The sequence below is a fragment of the Salvelinus alpinus genome, chromosome 8 (genome assembly GCF_045679555.1).
Source record: "Salvelinus alpinus chromosome 8, SLU_Salpinus.1, whole genome shotgun sequence".
NCBI lineage: Eukaryota > Metazoa > Chordata > Actinopteri > Salmoniformes > Salmonidae > Salvelinus > Salvelinus alpinus.
The window spans coordinates 12,724,446-12,741,275 of NC_092093.1; the positions used below are offsets into that span (position 1 = coordinate 12,724,446).

General features: G+C 44.5%; 1 protein-coding gene across 6 annotated transcripts in view; it reads left to right on the forward strand.

The window, feature by feature from the left end:
• Positions 1–16,830, forward strand: part of LOC139582567 (neurexin-3b-like) — a 626,716-nt gene that overhangs the window by 473,290 nt on the left and 136,596 nt on the right. For all 6 annotated transcript variants that reach the window (XR_011676380.1, XR_011676381.1, XM_071412690.1 and 3 more), the window contains one exon: positions 3,958–4,139. Coding sequence is in view for 4 of the 6 variants with exons in the window: in XM_071412690.1 (XP_071268791.1) it covers positions 3,958–4,139 (182 nt within the window). In the remaining 2 variants the exon portion in view is untranslated. The remainder of the gene's footprint in view (positions 1–3,957; positions 4,140–16,830) is intronic.

The following is a 16,830-nucleotide window of genomic DNA, read 5'->3' on the forward strand; positions in this document are numbered from 1 at the left end:
GAAGTGAGAGGACATTTCAGGTATGACAAAGCAAGGCCAGATCCAGCCTGACCTAGCTGAAGGCTTACAGCTGTCTCACTGTCTAACAGTATGAGCCAGAGCTTCCTGCGTTTTGGCCAGGAAGTAAAATGTGAACTATACCATTTTGAAGAATGCTCATTGTATACAATATGTAGGGCTGAAGATAAGTATGTATATTATATGTAGGACTAAAACATCTTACATTAGTGTCCTGTCCACGTCTGTACATTATGCTGCCTCATGCTATAGAAACAGGACATAGGCGCCTTCCCTATGGACCGTTCTGGCTTGGACTTACAAAACATCTAATAGTGTCTGATCAAGTCCAATAGGTTCCAGAAGAGTGTGTTTATTACATGGTCTTAACTCTGTGCCTGAAGGCAGGTTGGAGACAGTTACCTGGTGGCTTCGATCACATCGCTCTCTTTCTCTCGCTATTCTCTCCATCCCTCTATTCTCTCTCTCCTATTCCGTCTCTCTTCCTCTCTTTCTCTCCCTCCTGTCTCTCTCTCTCTTCCCCTCCTGTCTCTCTCTCTCTCTCTCTCTTTCTTCCCTCTCTCTCGCTTGCTCTTTCTCTTCCCTCTCTCTCTCTCTCTCTCTTCCCTCTCGCTTTACATCTGCATGTTCCTGAGTCTCTTGGGTCTTCAGTCTGCAGGACAAACCAGATTGTTTCTGGCCACTCAGACCAGATTATTTCTGGCCACTCAGACCAGATTGTTTCTGGCCACCCAGATAGACCAGATTGTTTCTGGCCACCCAGATAGACCAGATTATTTCTGACCACTCAGACCAGATTATTTCTGGCCACTCAGATAGACCAGATTATTTCTGGCCACTCAGATAGACCAGATTATTTCTGGCCACTCAGATAGACCAGATTGTTTCTGACCACTCAGACCAGATTATTTCTGGCCACTCAGATAGACCAGATTGTTTCTGGCCACTCAGATAGACCAGATTGTTTCTGGCCACTCAGATAGACCAGATTGTTTCAGACCACCCAGACAGACCAGATTATTTCTGGCCACCCAGACCAGATTGTTTCAGACCACCCAGACAGACCAGATTAGATTACCAGATTATTTCTGGCCACTCAGACCAGATTATTTCTGACCACTCAGACCAGATTATTTCTGACCACTCAGACCAGATTGTTTCTGGCCACTCAGACAGATGTTGGAGGTGAAAGATTGAGAGCTGGATCAGTAATACACTGATGGAGAGATGGGGACGAAGGCCACATTCTCTATAACACGAGCAACTGACCCCCCGCAAGTTTGATCTGGCATCGCCTTCAGTCTGCACTTATAGCACTGTGGTTCTTGTTACATACATACATACACCCACCCACACACGAACACACAAACACTCACACCCACACACACGTAGACACAGCCTGTCAGAGCCCGAGTGGTTGTGAATAGCGCCGTCCAAACAGTAGCTCCAGCCTATTGATCTATCAGGCTCTCTGCTAAAGGTCTCTTAGATCTCTTGATGATGTTTACAGTGAGTGAGCTGGCTGAGGATTTCTATAGATCCTGACCGTTTAATAGTGACGTCTTAAGCGGGCTGTTTTGTGGGTTTAAATACAATGCACCCTAACTTTGAATTTCTCTCTATATATGTCTGTCTATGTCTCTCTCTGTCTGTGTCCATTTCTGTCTGTGTTCATCTCTGTCTATCTCTGTCTGTCTGTGTCTATCTCTGTCTGTCTGTGTCTATCTCTGTCTGTCTGTGTCTCTCTCTGTCTGTCTGTGTCTCTCTCTGTCTGTGTGTCTCTCTCTGTTTGTCTGTGTCTATCTCTGTCTGTGTCCATCTCTGTCTGTCTGTGTCGATCTCTGTCTGTCTGTGTCTATCTCTCTCTCTGTCTGTGTGTCTCTCTCTGTCTGTGTCTCTCTCTGTCTGTCTGTGTCTATCTCTGTCTGTGTCAATCTCTGTCTGTCTGAGTCGCTCTCTGTCTGTCTGTGTGTCTCTCTGTCTGTGTCTCTCTCTGGCTGTGTCTCTCTCTGGCTGTGTCTCGCTCTGGCTGTGTCTATCTCTGTCTGTGTTTATCTCTGTATGTGTCTGTGTCTCTTTCTGTGTCTCTCTTTCTCTCTCTCTCTGTCTGTGTCTCTCTCTCTGTCTGTCTCTCTCTCTTTCTTTCTGTGTCTCGCTTTCTCTGTCTGTGTCTCTCTCTGTCTGTATCTATCTCTGTCTGTGTCGCTGTCAGTCTGTCTCTCTCTCTGGCTGTGTCTCTCGTTGTCTGTCTGTCTGTCTGTCTGTCTGTCTGTCTGTCTGTCTGTCTGTCTGTCTGTCTGTCTGTCTGTCTGTCTGTCTGTCTGTCTGTCTGTCTGTCTGTCTGTCTGTATGTATGTGTCTCTCTCTCTCTAATAGACAATGTATTTCAGGCTTTGTACCCTTTTTCTCACTCTGCATATGTTAAATTAAACCAGAGGAAGGTTCTTCGATATTTTTCCTACTACCAGCCTTTGTTCTTGGTTTGCAGGCTTATGTTTAATACATGAGGATTGGGAGACTTATTGGATTGTTAGCCTCTGTGCCTGTTATTCCCAGGCAGGGACTATTTTAAAGAGTTGCTTTAGGTCACAAAATGCACCCTGGGATCTGTAGTCTCCCATCTCATGTGGCCAACTTTCTGAATACGATTAGAATTTAGAACATGGAGGACTTTGCCTTGACACCATTGACTTTGTGATTTGGGAGGATTTGGTTTTATGGCCTTTATCCCAAACAAGGTGAATCCGCTTTGGAGGACAAATGTGAAAATGTGACCGCACCATCCCTGGTGTCTGGGTTGGGGTCATTTCTGAATTGAGTTGGAAATTGGTTTAAATTCCAATTCAATTCTTGAATTTGAATTGATTTTGAATTGGCCAAACCCCACAGATGTTAATCAATTGAAATTCAAATGGATAATGTATTGCATAAATCACATTTATTTTGACAGAATTTATGGTTACCAATACTATGTTGTTTCTCATTCTTACATTCTTACATTCATTTTTTAAAACAAATTCTTTAAAGTTTTAAATAATTACAGTGGTCTGAAAATATTGTTAAATAATTGTGTAGGTTGTCTATAATAATTCATAATTCACTTAAGATGTTCTTAAATATATAAAAAATACACGTATATATCCCAGAATGCATTAAGTTGGAACACTCCAGAATGGAACGGAACAACCTAACATCTCATGACAAAAATACAGAGTTACCATCAACCTAATATTTGAAATAGTATATTTATTGAGGTATTGGTCAAAGGAATGACACTCATATGTTACATGTCTCAGTTGAATTGATTTCAATTGGCTTTCATTCAACTCTACTTCCTTTAATTCCATTTCAATTCAAATTCAGATTTCTGTGGCCAATTCCAATTTCAATTCATGTCATGGGTTGACCCCAAGTAGTAGTGTTCTAGACCGATAAGCTTGTACCTCTCTTTCTCTCTTTCGGTCTTTCGGTCTCTCTGTCTCTCTCTCTCTCTCTCTCTCTATTTCTCTCTCTCTCTCTCTTTCTCTCTCAGTCTCTCTCTCTCTCAGTCTCTCTCTGTCTCTCTCTTTCTCTCTCTGTCTCTCTCTCTCAGTCTCTTTCTCTCAGTCTCTCTCTCTCAGTCTCTCTCTCTGTCTCTCTCTCTCAGTCTCTCTCTTTCTCTCTCTTTCTCTCTCTTTCCCTCTCTTTCTCTCTTTCCCTCTCTTTCTCTCAGTCTCTCTCTCTCTCTCTCTCTCTCAGTCTCTCTTTATCTGTCTCTCTCTCTCTCTCTCTCTCTCTCTCTCTCTCTCTCTCTCGCTCTCCCTTTCACCCCCCTCCCCCCCTCTCTCTCTTTCCATGAGGTGATGTTTTTCAACTTGGGCATTGATTTCACTATCTACAATTAGCTGAAATTTACCAGTATAGTTTTTCTAAAACATCTCTCTCCCTGTCTCTCTGCAGCTGGTACCACGTATATCTTCGGTAAGGGCGGGGGTCTGATCACGTATACATGGCCTAACAACGAGAGGCCCAGCACACGTACCGACCGTCTGGCTGTGGGCTTCAGCACCACCATCAAGGATGGAATCCTGGTTCGCATCGACAGCGCTCCACGACTAGGAGACTACATAATGCTACACATCGTAAGCTACCTTTTAGACTACTACTGTGTGCCCTATAGCCTTTGCAAGTGCCGTGCTCTACAAACTGAGCCACACGGGACTAACCCTTCAGTCTACACTGTGCTCCTATCTTACCCTCGACAGGGAGACGACATCTAGCACTACATTGTTAGTTTTACTACTAAATTGCCAGGTTTTCAGGGGCCTCAGTGTATTTACAGTGACTCCTTACTGTAGTAGTTAAAGTAATTTCCATTCTCCCTGGTTTTAAGCTGTTATTTCAGTTATTACTACTTCTCCCTGGTTTTAAACTGTTATTTCAGTTATTACTACTTCTCCCTGGTTTTAAGCTGTTATTTCAGTTATTGCTACTTCTCCCTGGTTCTAAGCTAATATTTCATTTATTGCTACTTCTCCCTGGTTCTAAGCTAATATTTCAGTTATTGATGCTTCTCCCTGGTAATAAGCTAATATTTAATGTACTGATACTTCTCCCTGGTTCTAAGCTAATATTTCAGTTATTGATGCTTCTCCCTGGTTCTAAGCTAATATTTAATTTATTGATGCTTCTCCCTGGTTCTAAGCTAATATTTCAGTTATTGATACTTCTCCCTGGTTCTAAGATAATATTTAATTTGTTGATGCTTCTCCCTGTTAATAAGCTAATATTTAATTTACTGATACTTCTCCCTGGTTCTAAGCTAATATTTAATTTATTGATACTTCTCCCTGGTTCTAAGCTAATATTTAATGTACTGATACTTCTCCCTGGTTCTAAGCTAATATTAAATTTATTGATACTTCTCCCTGGTTCTAAGCTAATATTTAATTTATTGATACTTCTCCCTGGTTAGTAATAACTCCCAGCCATAATTAGTTAATAAACCATGTCTGTCTGACACATGTGTGTCACTGTGCCATGGAAACCCCGTGTCAATCAGCTGTGCATCCCAACATTAATATCTCATGACGTCCTTATGCTGTTGTTGTTGTTGTTTACTTATTTACATGATAATCAGCAAAGATGTCCACCGACTATAGATTTACCAAACTTCCTTGGAAAGGTGGCAGAGGAATGTGTTGATGTGGTGTGAAAGTAGTGATGTTGAGGAGACAGGGATGAAGAGAGGATACTACCGCGCCAACAGATTGAGTGCCTGTCTCTCCTTAAAGACTCCCCTCATCTCTGAAGTGAGCGTGTTGCAACGAGCTGTTGGATGTACACTGCTCCAACCTCGCCATCTGGTCACACAACATGAAGGCCATGCACCGATTTCAGCTGCTTTACAGTCTAGAGGAATGTGTGTCTGAGAGAGAGAAACAGGAGAGAGAGAGAGAGTGAGAGACAATGAGAGAGAGAGAGAGAGAGAGAGAGAGAGAGAGAGAGAGAGAGAGAGAGAGAGAGAGAGAGAGAGAGAGAGAGAGAGAGAGAGAGAGAGAGAGAGAGAGAGAGAGAGAGAGAGAGAGAGAGAGAGAGAGAGAGAGGGGGCAGGAAAAGAAGAGGAGTGGGGTCAGAGATGGAAAATGCCTCTCCTCACTTTATCTGGTTTGGTAAATGCAGAAACCTCGATAGGAAGGAAATCAAAGCATTTTTTTAATCAGAGCTGACTGTCTTTCTCCAGCCAAGCTTCATCTGTTTTAAATTGCCTCCAAGTTGTTAGCAGCAAAGGTTTTCATTCCTGTCAGATCACAAGTTAATTTATCATAAAATATAATTGTATTTGACAAATTAATGCCACAAATATTCATAGTATGCCCTCCATTTTAACACAGGCTAATAATTTCACTGATAATTCCAATAGGTCTCCCTTGTAGATTTGAAGAGATGTACTGTATATATTTTGATCCTGTAATGGTTGAATGGAAATGTCAGCAAATTGCTGTAGAATAGAATTGGTTCTCAATGACTTACGTAAAGGTTAGTTAAGAATGACCTTAGCTCATTGATAGCCCAAGACCTCCAAACACAGTGCCTTCAATAAAGCCATTATCCATCCATGATCCATTAAAGATAATGATTCAAAATGGCAGCTGCTGCTCAATCAAATAGAAAAGGGTACAATTATTACAGTATGTGTCTGTGCTTGTCTCTGTGTGTACGTGAGTGCACGTGTGTGTGTGTGTGTGTGTGTGTGTGTGTGTGTGTGTGTGTGTGTGTGTGTGTGTGTGTGTGTGTGTGTGTGTGTGTGTGTGTGTGTGTGTGTGTGTGTGTGTGTGTGTGTGTGTGTGTGTGTGTGTGTGTGTGTGTGTGTGTGTGTGTGTGTGTGTGTGTGCGCGCGCAGTGACCGGACTAAAGTCTAACCAAAGGTCTTCCCCAATTATCCAGCCCCTCAGGGATCCTTTAGCCTTTAGGATAATAAGCTGATGTATGTTGTAGGATCAGCGACGGTGCAATAGCACACAGTAGGACGTTGAAGATTAGCTAGCTACCATTGCGAAGACATGGCCAAGAGGGCTCTGTGGGACTGCTCTTTGGAGCTGATAGGTTTATAATGACAACGAAGAATGGAATTGGAAAAGGTACAGAGGACATGCGTTATCTGGTTTTTAAGTAATCGGAGTCACGCAAACTATTAATCACATGTTGTATTTCTGTAATCCTCTCATCTTTAAAGCATCTATTTGTATTATGCCTTGATATTATACAAAAACCTGTTGGTAAGGCTAGTTAGTACCATAGAAATAGGAAATAAATATCCCGTTGTGGTCGTTCTAGTCATTCTATTTCTATGGTTCTGTACTAGTAACATCTGATGTAATGGTATATTTTTGCTGAATGATTTGGGGCCTTGTAGCAGGAATGAAAGGTTCTTATGAAGAGAGTAAAGATTCAGAGGCCTAATTTTAATCTCTCTCTCTCTCTCTCTCTCTCTCTCTCTCTCTCTCTCTCTCTCTCTCTCTCTCTCTCTCTCTCTCTCTCTCTCTCTCTCTCTCTCTCTCTCCGCCACTCGCTCACTCTTTCTCTCTCCATCTCTCTCTCTTACTCTCTGTCTCTCTCCCTCTTTCTATCCATCTCTCTCTCTCTCTTTCTCCATCTCTGAACAGCTAGCTCAAGGCTTGTTTTGGTCGAGCTGAAATCACATTGTTTCTTATCCAGTTTGTCTAATAATCTAATAAAATGGACGATTTAAATGGCTGAGCTTTAGGACGCTCTGAATAATTCCCTCATTATAGACTAGAGAACCGTTAATACCCATTTTTCTCAAATTGGTATAGACCGTTTAAGGACTACTGCTTATGCACAGCATAAAACAGAAAAGCACTGAGCGTTTCCGTAGTTACAGAGGCTCCAGCCAAGAAGCTACTCTTTGTTAACAACAGCTCAGAGTTTTATAACAGCACAGCAACATTTTAAACTAAACTGTTTAAAAAGTGATTAAACCTACCGCGAGGAATCACCGGTGAAGCGCTATAACTTGTAGCATGGTCACTGTGTGTTGTGGTGTGTTCTAGAAGATTGTATAAGCACTGTACTGTATGTCCCCTCTCCTCTTAAACCCATAATAAAGCTCCCTGCAGCCCAGGGACTGATGTGTTGGTCGTGACTCACACAGTATCACGCCAGGGAATGTAGATAGCTGCAGGTAAAGCTTACCCAGGACATGCCACACAGACAGAGAGGGAGAGAGAGAGAGAGAGTGTACCTCGGCACGAAATCCTTTTGAGACATAGTCTAAAAAAAGATGGGTATTTCTGTGCACGTTGGTGTTCAGATGTCTCGGTGTTGTGATGAGGGACGTATATTTTGGTGTATATAGAGTTGGATTCTGGGGTAAACTTTTAACATTTCTATACTAGAGACATGATAGATCAGAAGTAAGACTATAGTATCTGGGGGGTGATAGAGACTGGTTGTTACGTCAGTAATACTATAGTATCTGGGGGGTGATAGAGACTGGTTGTTACATCAGTAATACTATAGTATCTGGGGGGTGATAGAGACTGGTTGTTACATCAGTAATACTATAGTATCTGAGGGGGGATAGAGACTGGTTGTTACATCAGTAATACTATAGTATCTGGGGGGTGATAGAGACTGGTTGTTACATCAGTAATACTATAGTATCTGGGGGGTGATAGAGACTGGTTGTTACATCAGTAATACTATAGTATCTGAGGAGTGATAGAGAATGGTTATCTGTAGGAGACAGATGGCTTTGGAATGTGCTGGGTGGACAGGAGGCAGTCACAGGAATACTATAGGTGATACCGGTGGAGAGCTTTGGATTAGACATCAAGGGGCTCGAGGTCAGGTGACCTTAAGGGAGAAGGAATGGTTTATTAACTCATCACTTCCTCTTCCTGTCGGACCATAACAGATGGAAGGACTGGAGAGAAGGAGGAGTGCCTAAATTGGAGTATATGTAACTTGTGGAGGTGGAAACATGTGATGTCTGAATGCAGCTGTGTCGACACTTTGGGAAGAATTAAACTTGGTTAAGCTTCTCTAGCGTCCATTGAGTTATTTACTCTGAAAATAAGAACCTAACAATAGTCAATAAATAGACCATGTTGGACAGCACAAGGGCAAATATTTAGTTTTATTTGTTTCTTTACTCTCCATGAACTATTTCTATCTGTTGTCTGCATGAGCCAAACCCATAGGTGCCTCGTCACATCACTGAGAGGCTGTTTCAACACACACTCCTCCCATCTTCTCCTCTTCCTCGCCTCTCCTGCTCTTCCTCGCCTCTCCTGCTCTTCTTCCCTCAACTCCTCTCCTCCCTGACACCTCTAGCACTTCAACATACACTGTCCCTCCCTCCCTCCCTCCCTCCCTCCCTCTCGGTCTCTCTCCCACCCTTCCAAGGAGCCTTCAGATCCAGCATACAGTACCAGGCAATCAGACAGGCTTTTTAATGCTGCAATCGCACAATGAATTCCATTACCAGCTTGAGCCTCCCCACTTTGATTCAGATGGAAAAAGTTGTAGGTAATTGAAAAGCCCATTCCAGACAAGAGAACATGCATCCTATTGTGTAGAAACGGCTAGCTGGAGCTCGTCTGAGAGGTCGGCTGTGAATGCCATCACCTGCTAGTAGTTAATGCTGATTGCCTAGGTTCTGCTCACAACAGTGTTAGAACATGATGTTGAGGCCCTAGGTGACTAGGTTGGCTGGATTATTTGCAATGTTTTGAACCTTACTTTGACACCGCCTGGAATGGAGGTCCTGGATGCCAGGAAGCTTTGCCCCAATGATGTACTGGGCCATACGTTCTACCCTTTGTAGTGCCTTGCGGTCGGAGGCCGAGCAGTTGCCATACCAGACAGTTATGCAACCCATCAGGATGCTCTCGATGGTTCAGCTGTAGAACTTTTTGAGGATCTAAAGACCCATGCCAAATATTTTCAGTCTCCTGAGGGGGAATAGGCGTTGTCGTGCCATCTTCACGACTGTCTTGGTGTGTTTGGACCATGATGTGAAGGAACCTGAAGGAACTTGAAGCTCTCAACCTGCTCCACTACAGCCCCTTCAAGGAGAATGGGGGAATGCTCAGTCCTCCTTTCTCTGTAGTCCACAATCATCTCTTTTGTCTTTTTCACATTGAGGGAGAGGTTGTTCTACTGGCACCACACTGCCAGGTTTCTGACCTCCTCCCTATAGGCTGTCTCATCGTTGTCGTTGATCAGGCCTACCACTGTTGTGTCTTCGGTAGTCATCGGTGAACAGGGAATACAGGAGGGGACTGAGCACCCACCTCTGAGGGGCCCCAGTCTTGAGGATCAGCGTGGCAGATGTGTATTTACCTGCTCTTACCACCTGGGGGCAGCCCGTCAGGAAGTCCAGGATCCAGTTGCAGAGGGATGTGTTTAGTCCCAGGGTTCTTAGCTTAGTGATGAGCTTTGAGGCCACTATGGTGTTGAATGCTGAGCTGTAGTCAATGAATAGCATTCTCACATACTGTAGGTGTTCCTTTTGCCCAGGTGGGAAAGGGCAGTGTGGAGTGCAATAGAGATTGCATCATCTGTGGATCTGTTGGGGCGGTATGCAAATTTGAGTGGGTCTAGGGTTTCTGGTATAATGGTGTTGATGTGGGGCCATGACCAGCCTTTCAAAGCACTTCATGGCTACAGATCGGAGTGCTACGGGTCGGTAGTCATTTAGGCAGGCTACCTTGGTGTTCTTGGGCACAGTGACTATGGTGGTCTGCTTGAAACATGTTGTTATTACAGACTTGTCAGGGACAGGTTGCCAGTTGGTCAGAGCCAGCTCGGAGTACATGTCCTGGTAATCCATCTGGCCCTGTGTCCTTGTGAATGTTGACCTGTTTAAAGGTTTTTCTCAAATCGGCTACGGAGTGCGTGATCACACAGTCGTCTGGAACATCTGATGCTCTCATGCATGCTTCAGTGTTGCTTGCCTCGAAGCGAGCATATAAGTTATTTAGTTCATCTGGTAGGCTTGTGTCACTGGGCAGCTCGTGGCTGTGCTTCCCTTTGTAGTCCGTAATAGTTTGCAAGCCACATCTGACGAGCGTCGGAGCCGGTGTTGGTCAATGTAGGGAATAGGGTGTCATTTTGGAACCGGCGGTGATATCAGGGGGATAAGATGAGAGGCACACAGGGCCGGTTGACCTGGTGTGTGTGTGTATGTATGTGTGTGTGTGTGTGTTTGTGTAGGATGTATTGGTCTATATTGAGGTTCCAGTACCTCAGTGGAAAAGATCAACATTGCCATGGTTATTACTCATGAGCCTGATAACATCAGTCTCTGTAATATTACTCTTTCATATCCTTTTCTCTCCAAGGAAATATGGAGAGAGATTGCAATATACTAACTTTAACTGTATAAAAGCCTGTGCAGCTTTTTCAGAAGACATCAGTGTATGATCCATGTTATACTGGCTTGACATAGCCTTTGAGGTAGATGAGTGATGGCAGTCCATTTGTATTGACGTGTGTGAGTGATGGCAGTCCATTTGTATTGAGGTAGATGAGTGATGGCAGTCCATTTGTATTGAGGTAGATGACTGATGGCAGTCCATGTGTATTGAGGTAGATGAGTGATGGCAGTCCATTTGTATTGAGGTAGATGAGTGATGGCAGTCCATTTGTATTGAGGTGTGTGAGTGATGGCAGTCCATTTGTATTGAGGTAGATGAGTGATGGCAGTCCATTTGTATTGAGGTAGATGAGTGATGGCAGTCCATTTGTATTGAGGTGTGTGAGTGATGGTAGTCCATTTGTATTGAGGTAGATGAGTGATGGCGGTCAATTTGTATTGAGGTAGATGAGTGATGGCAGTCCATTTGTATTGACGTGTGTGAGTGATGGCAGTCCATTTGTATTGAGGTAGATGAGTGATGGCGGTCCATTTGTATTGAGGTAGATGAGTGATGGCAGTCCATGTGTATTGAGGTAGATGAGTGATGGCATTCCATTTGTATTGAGGTAGATGAGTGATGGCAGTCCATTTGTATTGAGGTGTGTGAGTGATGGCAGTCCATTTGTATTGAGGTAGATGAGTGATGGCAGTCCATTTGTATTGAGGTAGATGAGTGATGGCAGTCCATTTGTATTGAGGTGTGTGAGTGATGGTAGTCCATTTGTATTGAGGTAGATGAGTGATGGCAGTCCATTTGTATTGGGGTGGATGAGTGATGGCAGTCCATTTGTATTGAGGTAGATGAGTGATGGCAGTCCATTTGTATTGAGGTAGATGAGTGATGGCAGTCCATTTGTATTGAGGTAGATGAGTGATGGCAGTCCATTTGTATTGAGGTGTGTGAGTGATGGCAGTCCATTTGTATTGAGGTGTGTAAGTGATGGCAGTCCATTTGTATTGGGGTGGATGAGTGATGGCAGTCCATTTGTATTGAGGTAGATGAGTGATGGCAGTCCATTTGTATTGAGGTGTGTGAGTGATGGCAGTCCATTTGTATTGAGGTGTGTAAGTGATGGCAGTGCATTTGTATTGGGGTAGATGAGTGATGGCAGTCAATTTGTATTGAGGTAGATGAGTGATGGCAATCCATTTGTATTGAGGTGTGTGAGTGATGGCAGTCCATTTGTATTGAGGTAGATGAGTGATGGCAGTCCATTTGTATTGAGGTAGATGAGTGATGGCAGTCCATTTGTATTGAGGTGTGTAAGTGATGGCAGTCCATTTGTATTGGGGTAGATAAGTGATGGCAGTCCATTTGTATTGAGGTAGATGAGGGATGGCAGTCCATTTGTATTGAGGTAGATGAGTGATGGCAGTCCATTTGTATTGACGTGTGTGAGTGATGGCAGTCCATTTGTATTGAGGTAGATGAGTGATGGCAGTCCATTTGTATTGAGGTAGATGAGTGATGGCAGTCCATGTGTATTGAGGTAGATGAGTGATGGCAGTCCATTTGTATTGAGGTAGATGAGTGATGGCAGTCCATTTGTATTGAGGTGTGTGAGTGATGGCAGTCCATTTGTATTGAGGTAGATGAGTGATGGCAGTCCATTTGTATTGGGGTGGATGAGTGATGGCAGTCCATTTGTATTGAGGTAGATGAGTGATGGCAGTCCATTTGTATTGAGGTGTGTGAGTGATAGCAGTCCATTTGTATTGAGGTGTGTAAGTGATGGCAGTGCATTTGTATTGGGGTAGATGAGTGATGGCAGTCCATTTGTATTGAGGTAGATGAGTGATGGCAGTCCATTTGTATTGAGGTGTGTGAGTGATGGCAGTCCATTTGTATTGAGGTAGATGAGTGATGGCAGTCCATTTGTATTGAGGTAGATGAGAGATGGCAGTCCATTTGTATTGAGGTGTGTGAGTGATAGCAGTCCATTTGTATTGAGGTGTGTAAGTGATGGCAGTCCATTTCTATTGGGGTAGATGAGTGATGGCAGTCCATTTGTATTGAGGTAGATGAGGGATGGCAGTCCATTTGTATTGAGGTAGATGAGGGATGGTAGTCCATTTGTATTGAGGTGTGTGAGTGATGGCAGTCCATTTGTATTGAGTTGTGTGAGTGATGGCAGTCCATTTGTATTGAGGTGTGTGAGTGATGGCAGTCCATTTGTATTGAGGTGTGTGAGTGATGGCAGTCCATTTGTATTGAGGTAGATGAGTGATGGCAGTCCATTTGTATTGAGGTGTGTGAGTGATGGCAGTCCATTTGTATTGAGGTAGATGAGTGATGGCAGTCCATTTGTATTGAGGTAGATGAGTGATGGCAGTCCATTTGTATTGAGGTAGATGAGTGATGGCAGTCCATTTGTATTGAGGTGTTTGAGTGATGGCAGTCCATTTGAATGATCATCAGCTAAATATCACTCATATAGAATGAAACTAGGCCTAGGTCATGTGACTGAGTGTTAATATTGGCTGTGACAGCAGTGCCACTCCGGTGTTGACATGGAGGATATTATGGAACTGGGACATGGGACTTGGGCACCGTGTTGATCAATAATTGAAGACGTTGTTCGGCAGCCAACCATCCTTTTCTCTATCCTCCTGAAACATTCCCACACACTCTCCAGCCGTGTTGTCTGACGCTATCGCTACAGAGACCTTATGCTCTTAGTGTCACACATACAAACACGTTGTTTACAAGAACGTGTCTCAAACACATACACAGCGGACCAGCGGTGCTGACACTCCAAACATGATCTGAGGGTTCCAAGGGGAGATGTGGCTTTCAGTCAAACAACCCCGACCCCAATGCACTCTGGGAATGGTAATATAGCATGCTGAGTCTGCCAACTTCTCCAGGAGAGCGAGAGAGCGAGCGAGAGAGATAATTACGCTGTTTCCCCCTGGTTCTGGCCCAAGCCCTATGCAAGTCCCCGTGATGTACATGTTCATGGTCCAAGATGAAAACAGTTCAAAGAGAAACAGTGTCTGTTTTTTTTTTTTTTTTACTTTACTTTGCTTTTCGACAACATGTTGGACAGATGGTTGTGTTCCAAAGCAGCTCTGTTGTAATGCATGACTTCACATTACCCTTAGTAGGAGAGAGAGGGAGGGAGAGAGAGAGATAGGGAGAGAGTGAAGGAGGAAGAGCAAGTAGGGGGAGATTGAGTAAGAAGAGGGGGAGAAAGGGAGAGAAAGAGAGAGAAGGAAGGATCAATCAATTAATCGAATGTATTTATAAAGCCCTTCTTACATCAGCTGATGTCACAAAGTGCTATACGTAAACCCAGCCTAAAACCCCAAACAGCAAGCAATGCAGGTGTAGAAGCACAATGGCTAGGAAAAACTCCCTAAAAAGGCTGGAACCTAGGAAGAAACCTAGAGAGGAACCAGGCTACATGTAGTGGCCAGTCCTCTTCTGGTTGTGCCGGGTGGAGATAATAACAGAACATGGCCAAGATGTTCAAATGTTCATAAATTACCAGCATGGTCAAATAATAGTAATCACAGTGAACAGGTCAGGGTTCCATACCCGCAGGCAGAACAGTTGAAACTGGAGCAGCAGCATGGCCAGGTGGACTGGGGACAGCAAGGAGTCATCATGCCAGGTAGTCCTGAGGCATGGTCCTAGGGCTCAGGTCCTCCAGGAGAAAGAGAGAAAGAAAGAGAGAAAGAGAGAATTAGTTAGAGAGCATACTTAAATTCACATTCACACAAATACTCTACATGTAACAGACTGACCCTAGCCCCCCAACACATACACTACTGCAGCATAAATACTGGAGGCTGAGACAGGAGGGGTCGGGAGACACTGTGACCCCGTCCAATGATGCCACCGGACAGGGCTAAACAGGCAGGATATAACCCCATCCACCTGCCAAAGCACAGCACCCACACCACTAGAGGGAGATCTTCAACCACCAACTTACCATCCTGAGACAAGGCCGAGAATAGCCCACGAAGATCTCCCCCACAGCACGAACCCGAGGGGGGTGCCAACCCGGACAGGAAGATCACGTCATTGACTCAACCCACTCAAGTGATGCACCCCTCCTAGGGACGGCATGGAAGAGCACCAGTAAGCCAGTGACTCAGCCCCTGTAATAGGGTTTGAGGCAGAGAATCCCAGTGGAGAGAGGGGAACCTGCCAGGCAGAGACAGCAAATGTAGTTCGTTGCTCCAGTGCCTTTTCGTTCACTTTCACACTCCTGGGCCAGAATACAGTCGATCATAGGACCTACTGAAGAGATGAGTCTTCAATAAAGACTTAAAGGTCGAGACCGAGTCTGCATCTCTCACAGGATGGAAATACATTAGTACATTCAGGATCAGACTAGCCTCAGTGGATGTGTGTTGGCACCATAGATATGCCACGAAATTTCACATTTAACTGCTACTTGTTTTTTTTGTCAAGTAGTGTTGTTGTCCCTCTTAGAGACAGGATGTCAAATTAGCATTGGTTGTTCACATACACTATATATACACAAAAGTATATGGACACACCTTCAAATTAGTGGATTAGGTTATTTCAGCCACACCCGTTGCTGACAAGTGTATAAAATTGAGCACACAGCCATGCAATCTCAATAGACAAACATTGGCAGTAGAATGGTCTTATTGAAGAGCTCAGTGACTTTCAACATGGCACCGTTATAGGGTGTAATCTTTCCAACAAGTCAGTTCGTCAAATTTCTACCTTGCTAGAACTGCCCCGGTCAACTGTAAGTGCTGTTATTGTGAAGTAGAAACGTCTAGGGGCAACAACGGCTCAGCCGTGAACTGGTAGGTCACACAAGCTCACAGAACGGGACCGCCGAGTGATCGTCTGTCCTCGGTTGCAACTCTCTCTACCGAGTTCCAAACTGCCTCTGGAAGCAACATCAGCACAATAGCTGTTCGTCGGGAGCTTCATGAAACGGGTTTCCAAGGCCGAGCAGCCGCACACAAGCCTAAGACCACCATGCACAATGCCAAGTGTCGGCTGGAGTGGTGTAAAGTTCACCACCATCGGACTCTGGACCAGTGGAAACACTTTCTCTGGAGTGATGAATCAAGCTTCACCATCTGACAGTCTGACAGACGAATCTGGGTTTGGCGGATGCCAGGAGAACGTTACCTGCCCCAATGCATAGTGAAAAGTTTGGTGAAGGAGGAAAAATGGTCTGGGACTGTGGTTCGGGCTAAGCCCCTTAAATCTTAACTCTACAGCATACAATGACATTCTAGATCATTCTGTGCTTCCAACTTTGTGGCAACAGTTTGGGAAAGGCCCTTTCCTGTTTCAGCATGACAGTGCCCTTGTTCACAAAGTCCATACAGAAATGGTTTGTCGAGATCGGAGTTGAGGACCTTGACTGGCTGGCACAGAGCCCTGACCTCAACCACATCGAACACCTTTGGGATGAATTGGACTGCCGACTACGAGCCAGGCCTAATCACCCAACATCAGTGCCTGACCTCACTAATGCTCGTGGCTGAATGGCAGCAAGTTCCCGCGGCAATGTTCCAACATTTAGTAGAACGGCTTCCCCGACGAGTGGAGGCTGTAATAGCAGCAATGTTCCAACATTTAGTGGAACGGCTTCCCCGACGAGTGGAGGCTGTAATAGCAGCAATGTTCCAACATTTAGTGGAACGGCTTCCCCGACGAGTGGAGGCTGTAATAGCAGCAATGTTCCAACATTTAGTGGAACGGCTTCCCCGACGAGTGGAGGCTGTAATAGCAGCAATGTTCCAACATTTAGTGGAACGGCTTCCCCGACGAGTGGAGGCTGTAATAGCAGCAATGTTCCAACATTTAGTAGAACGGCTTCCCCGACGAGTGGAGGCTGTAATAGCAGCAATGTTCCAACATTTAGTGGAACGGCTTCCCCGAC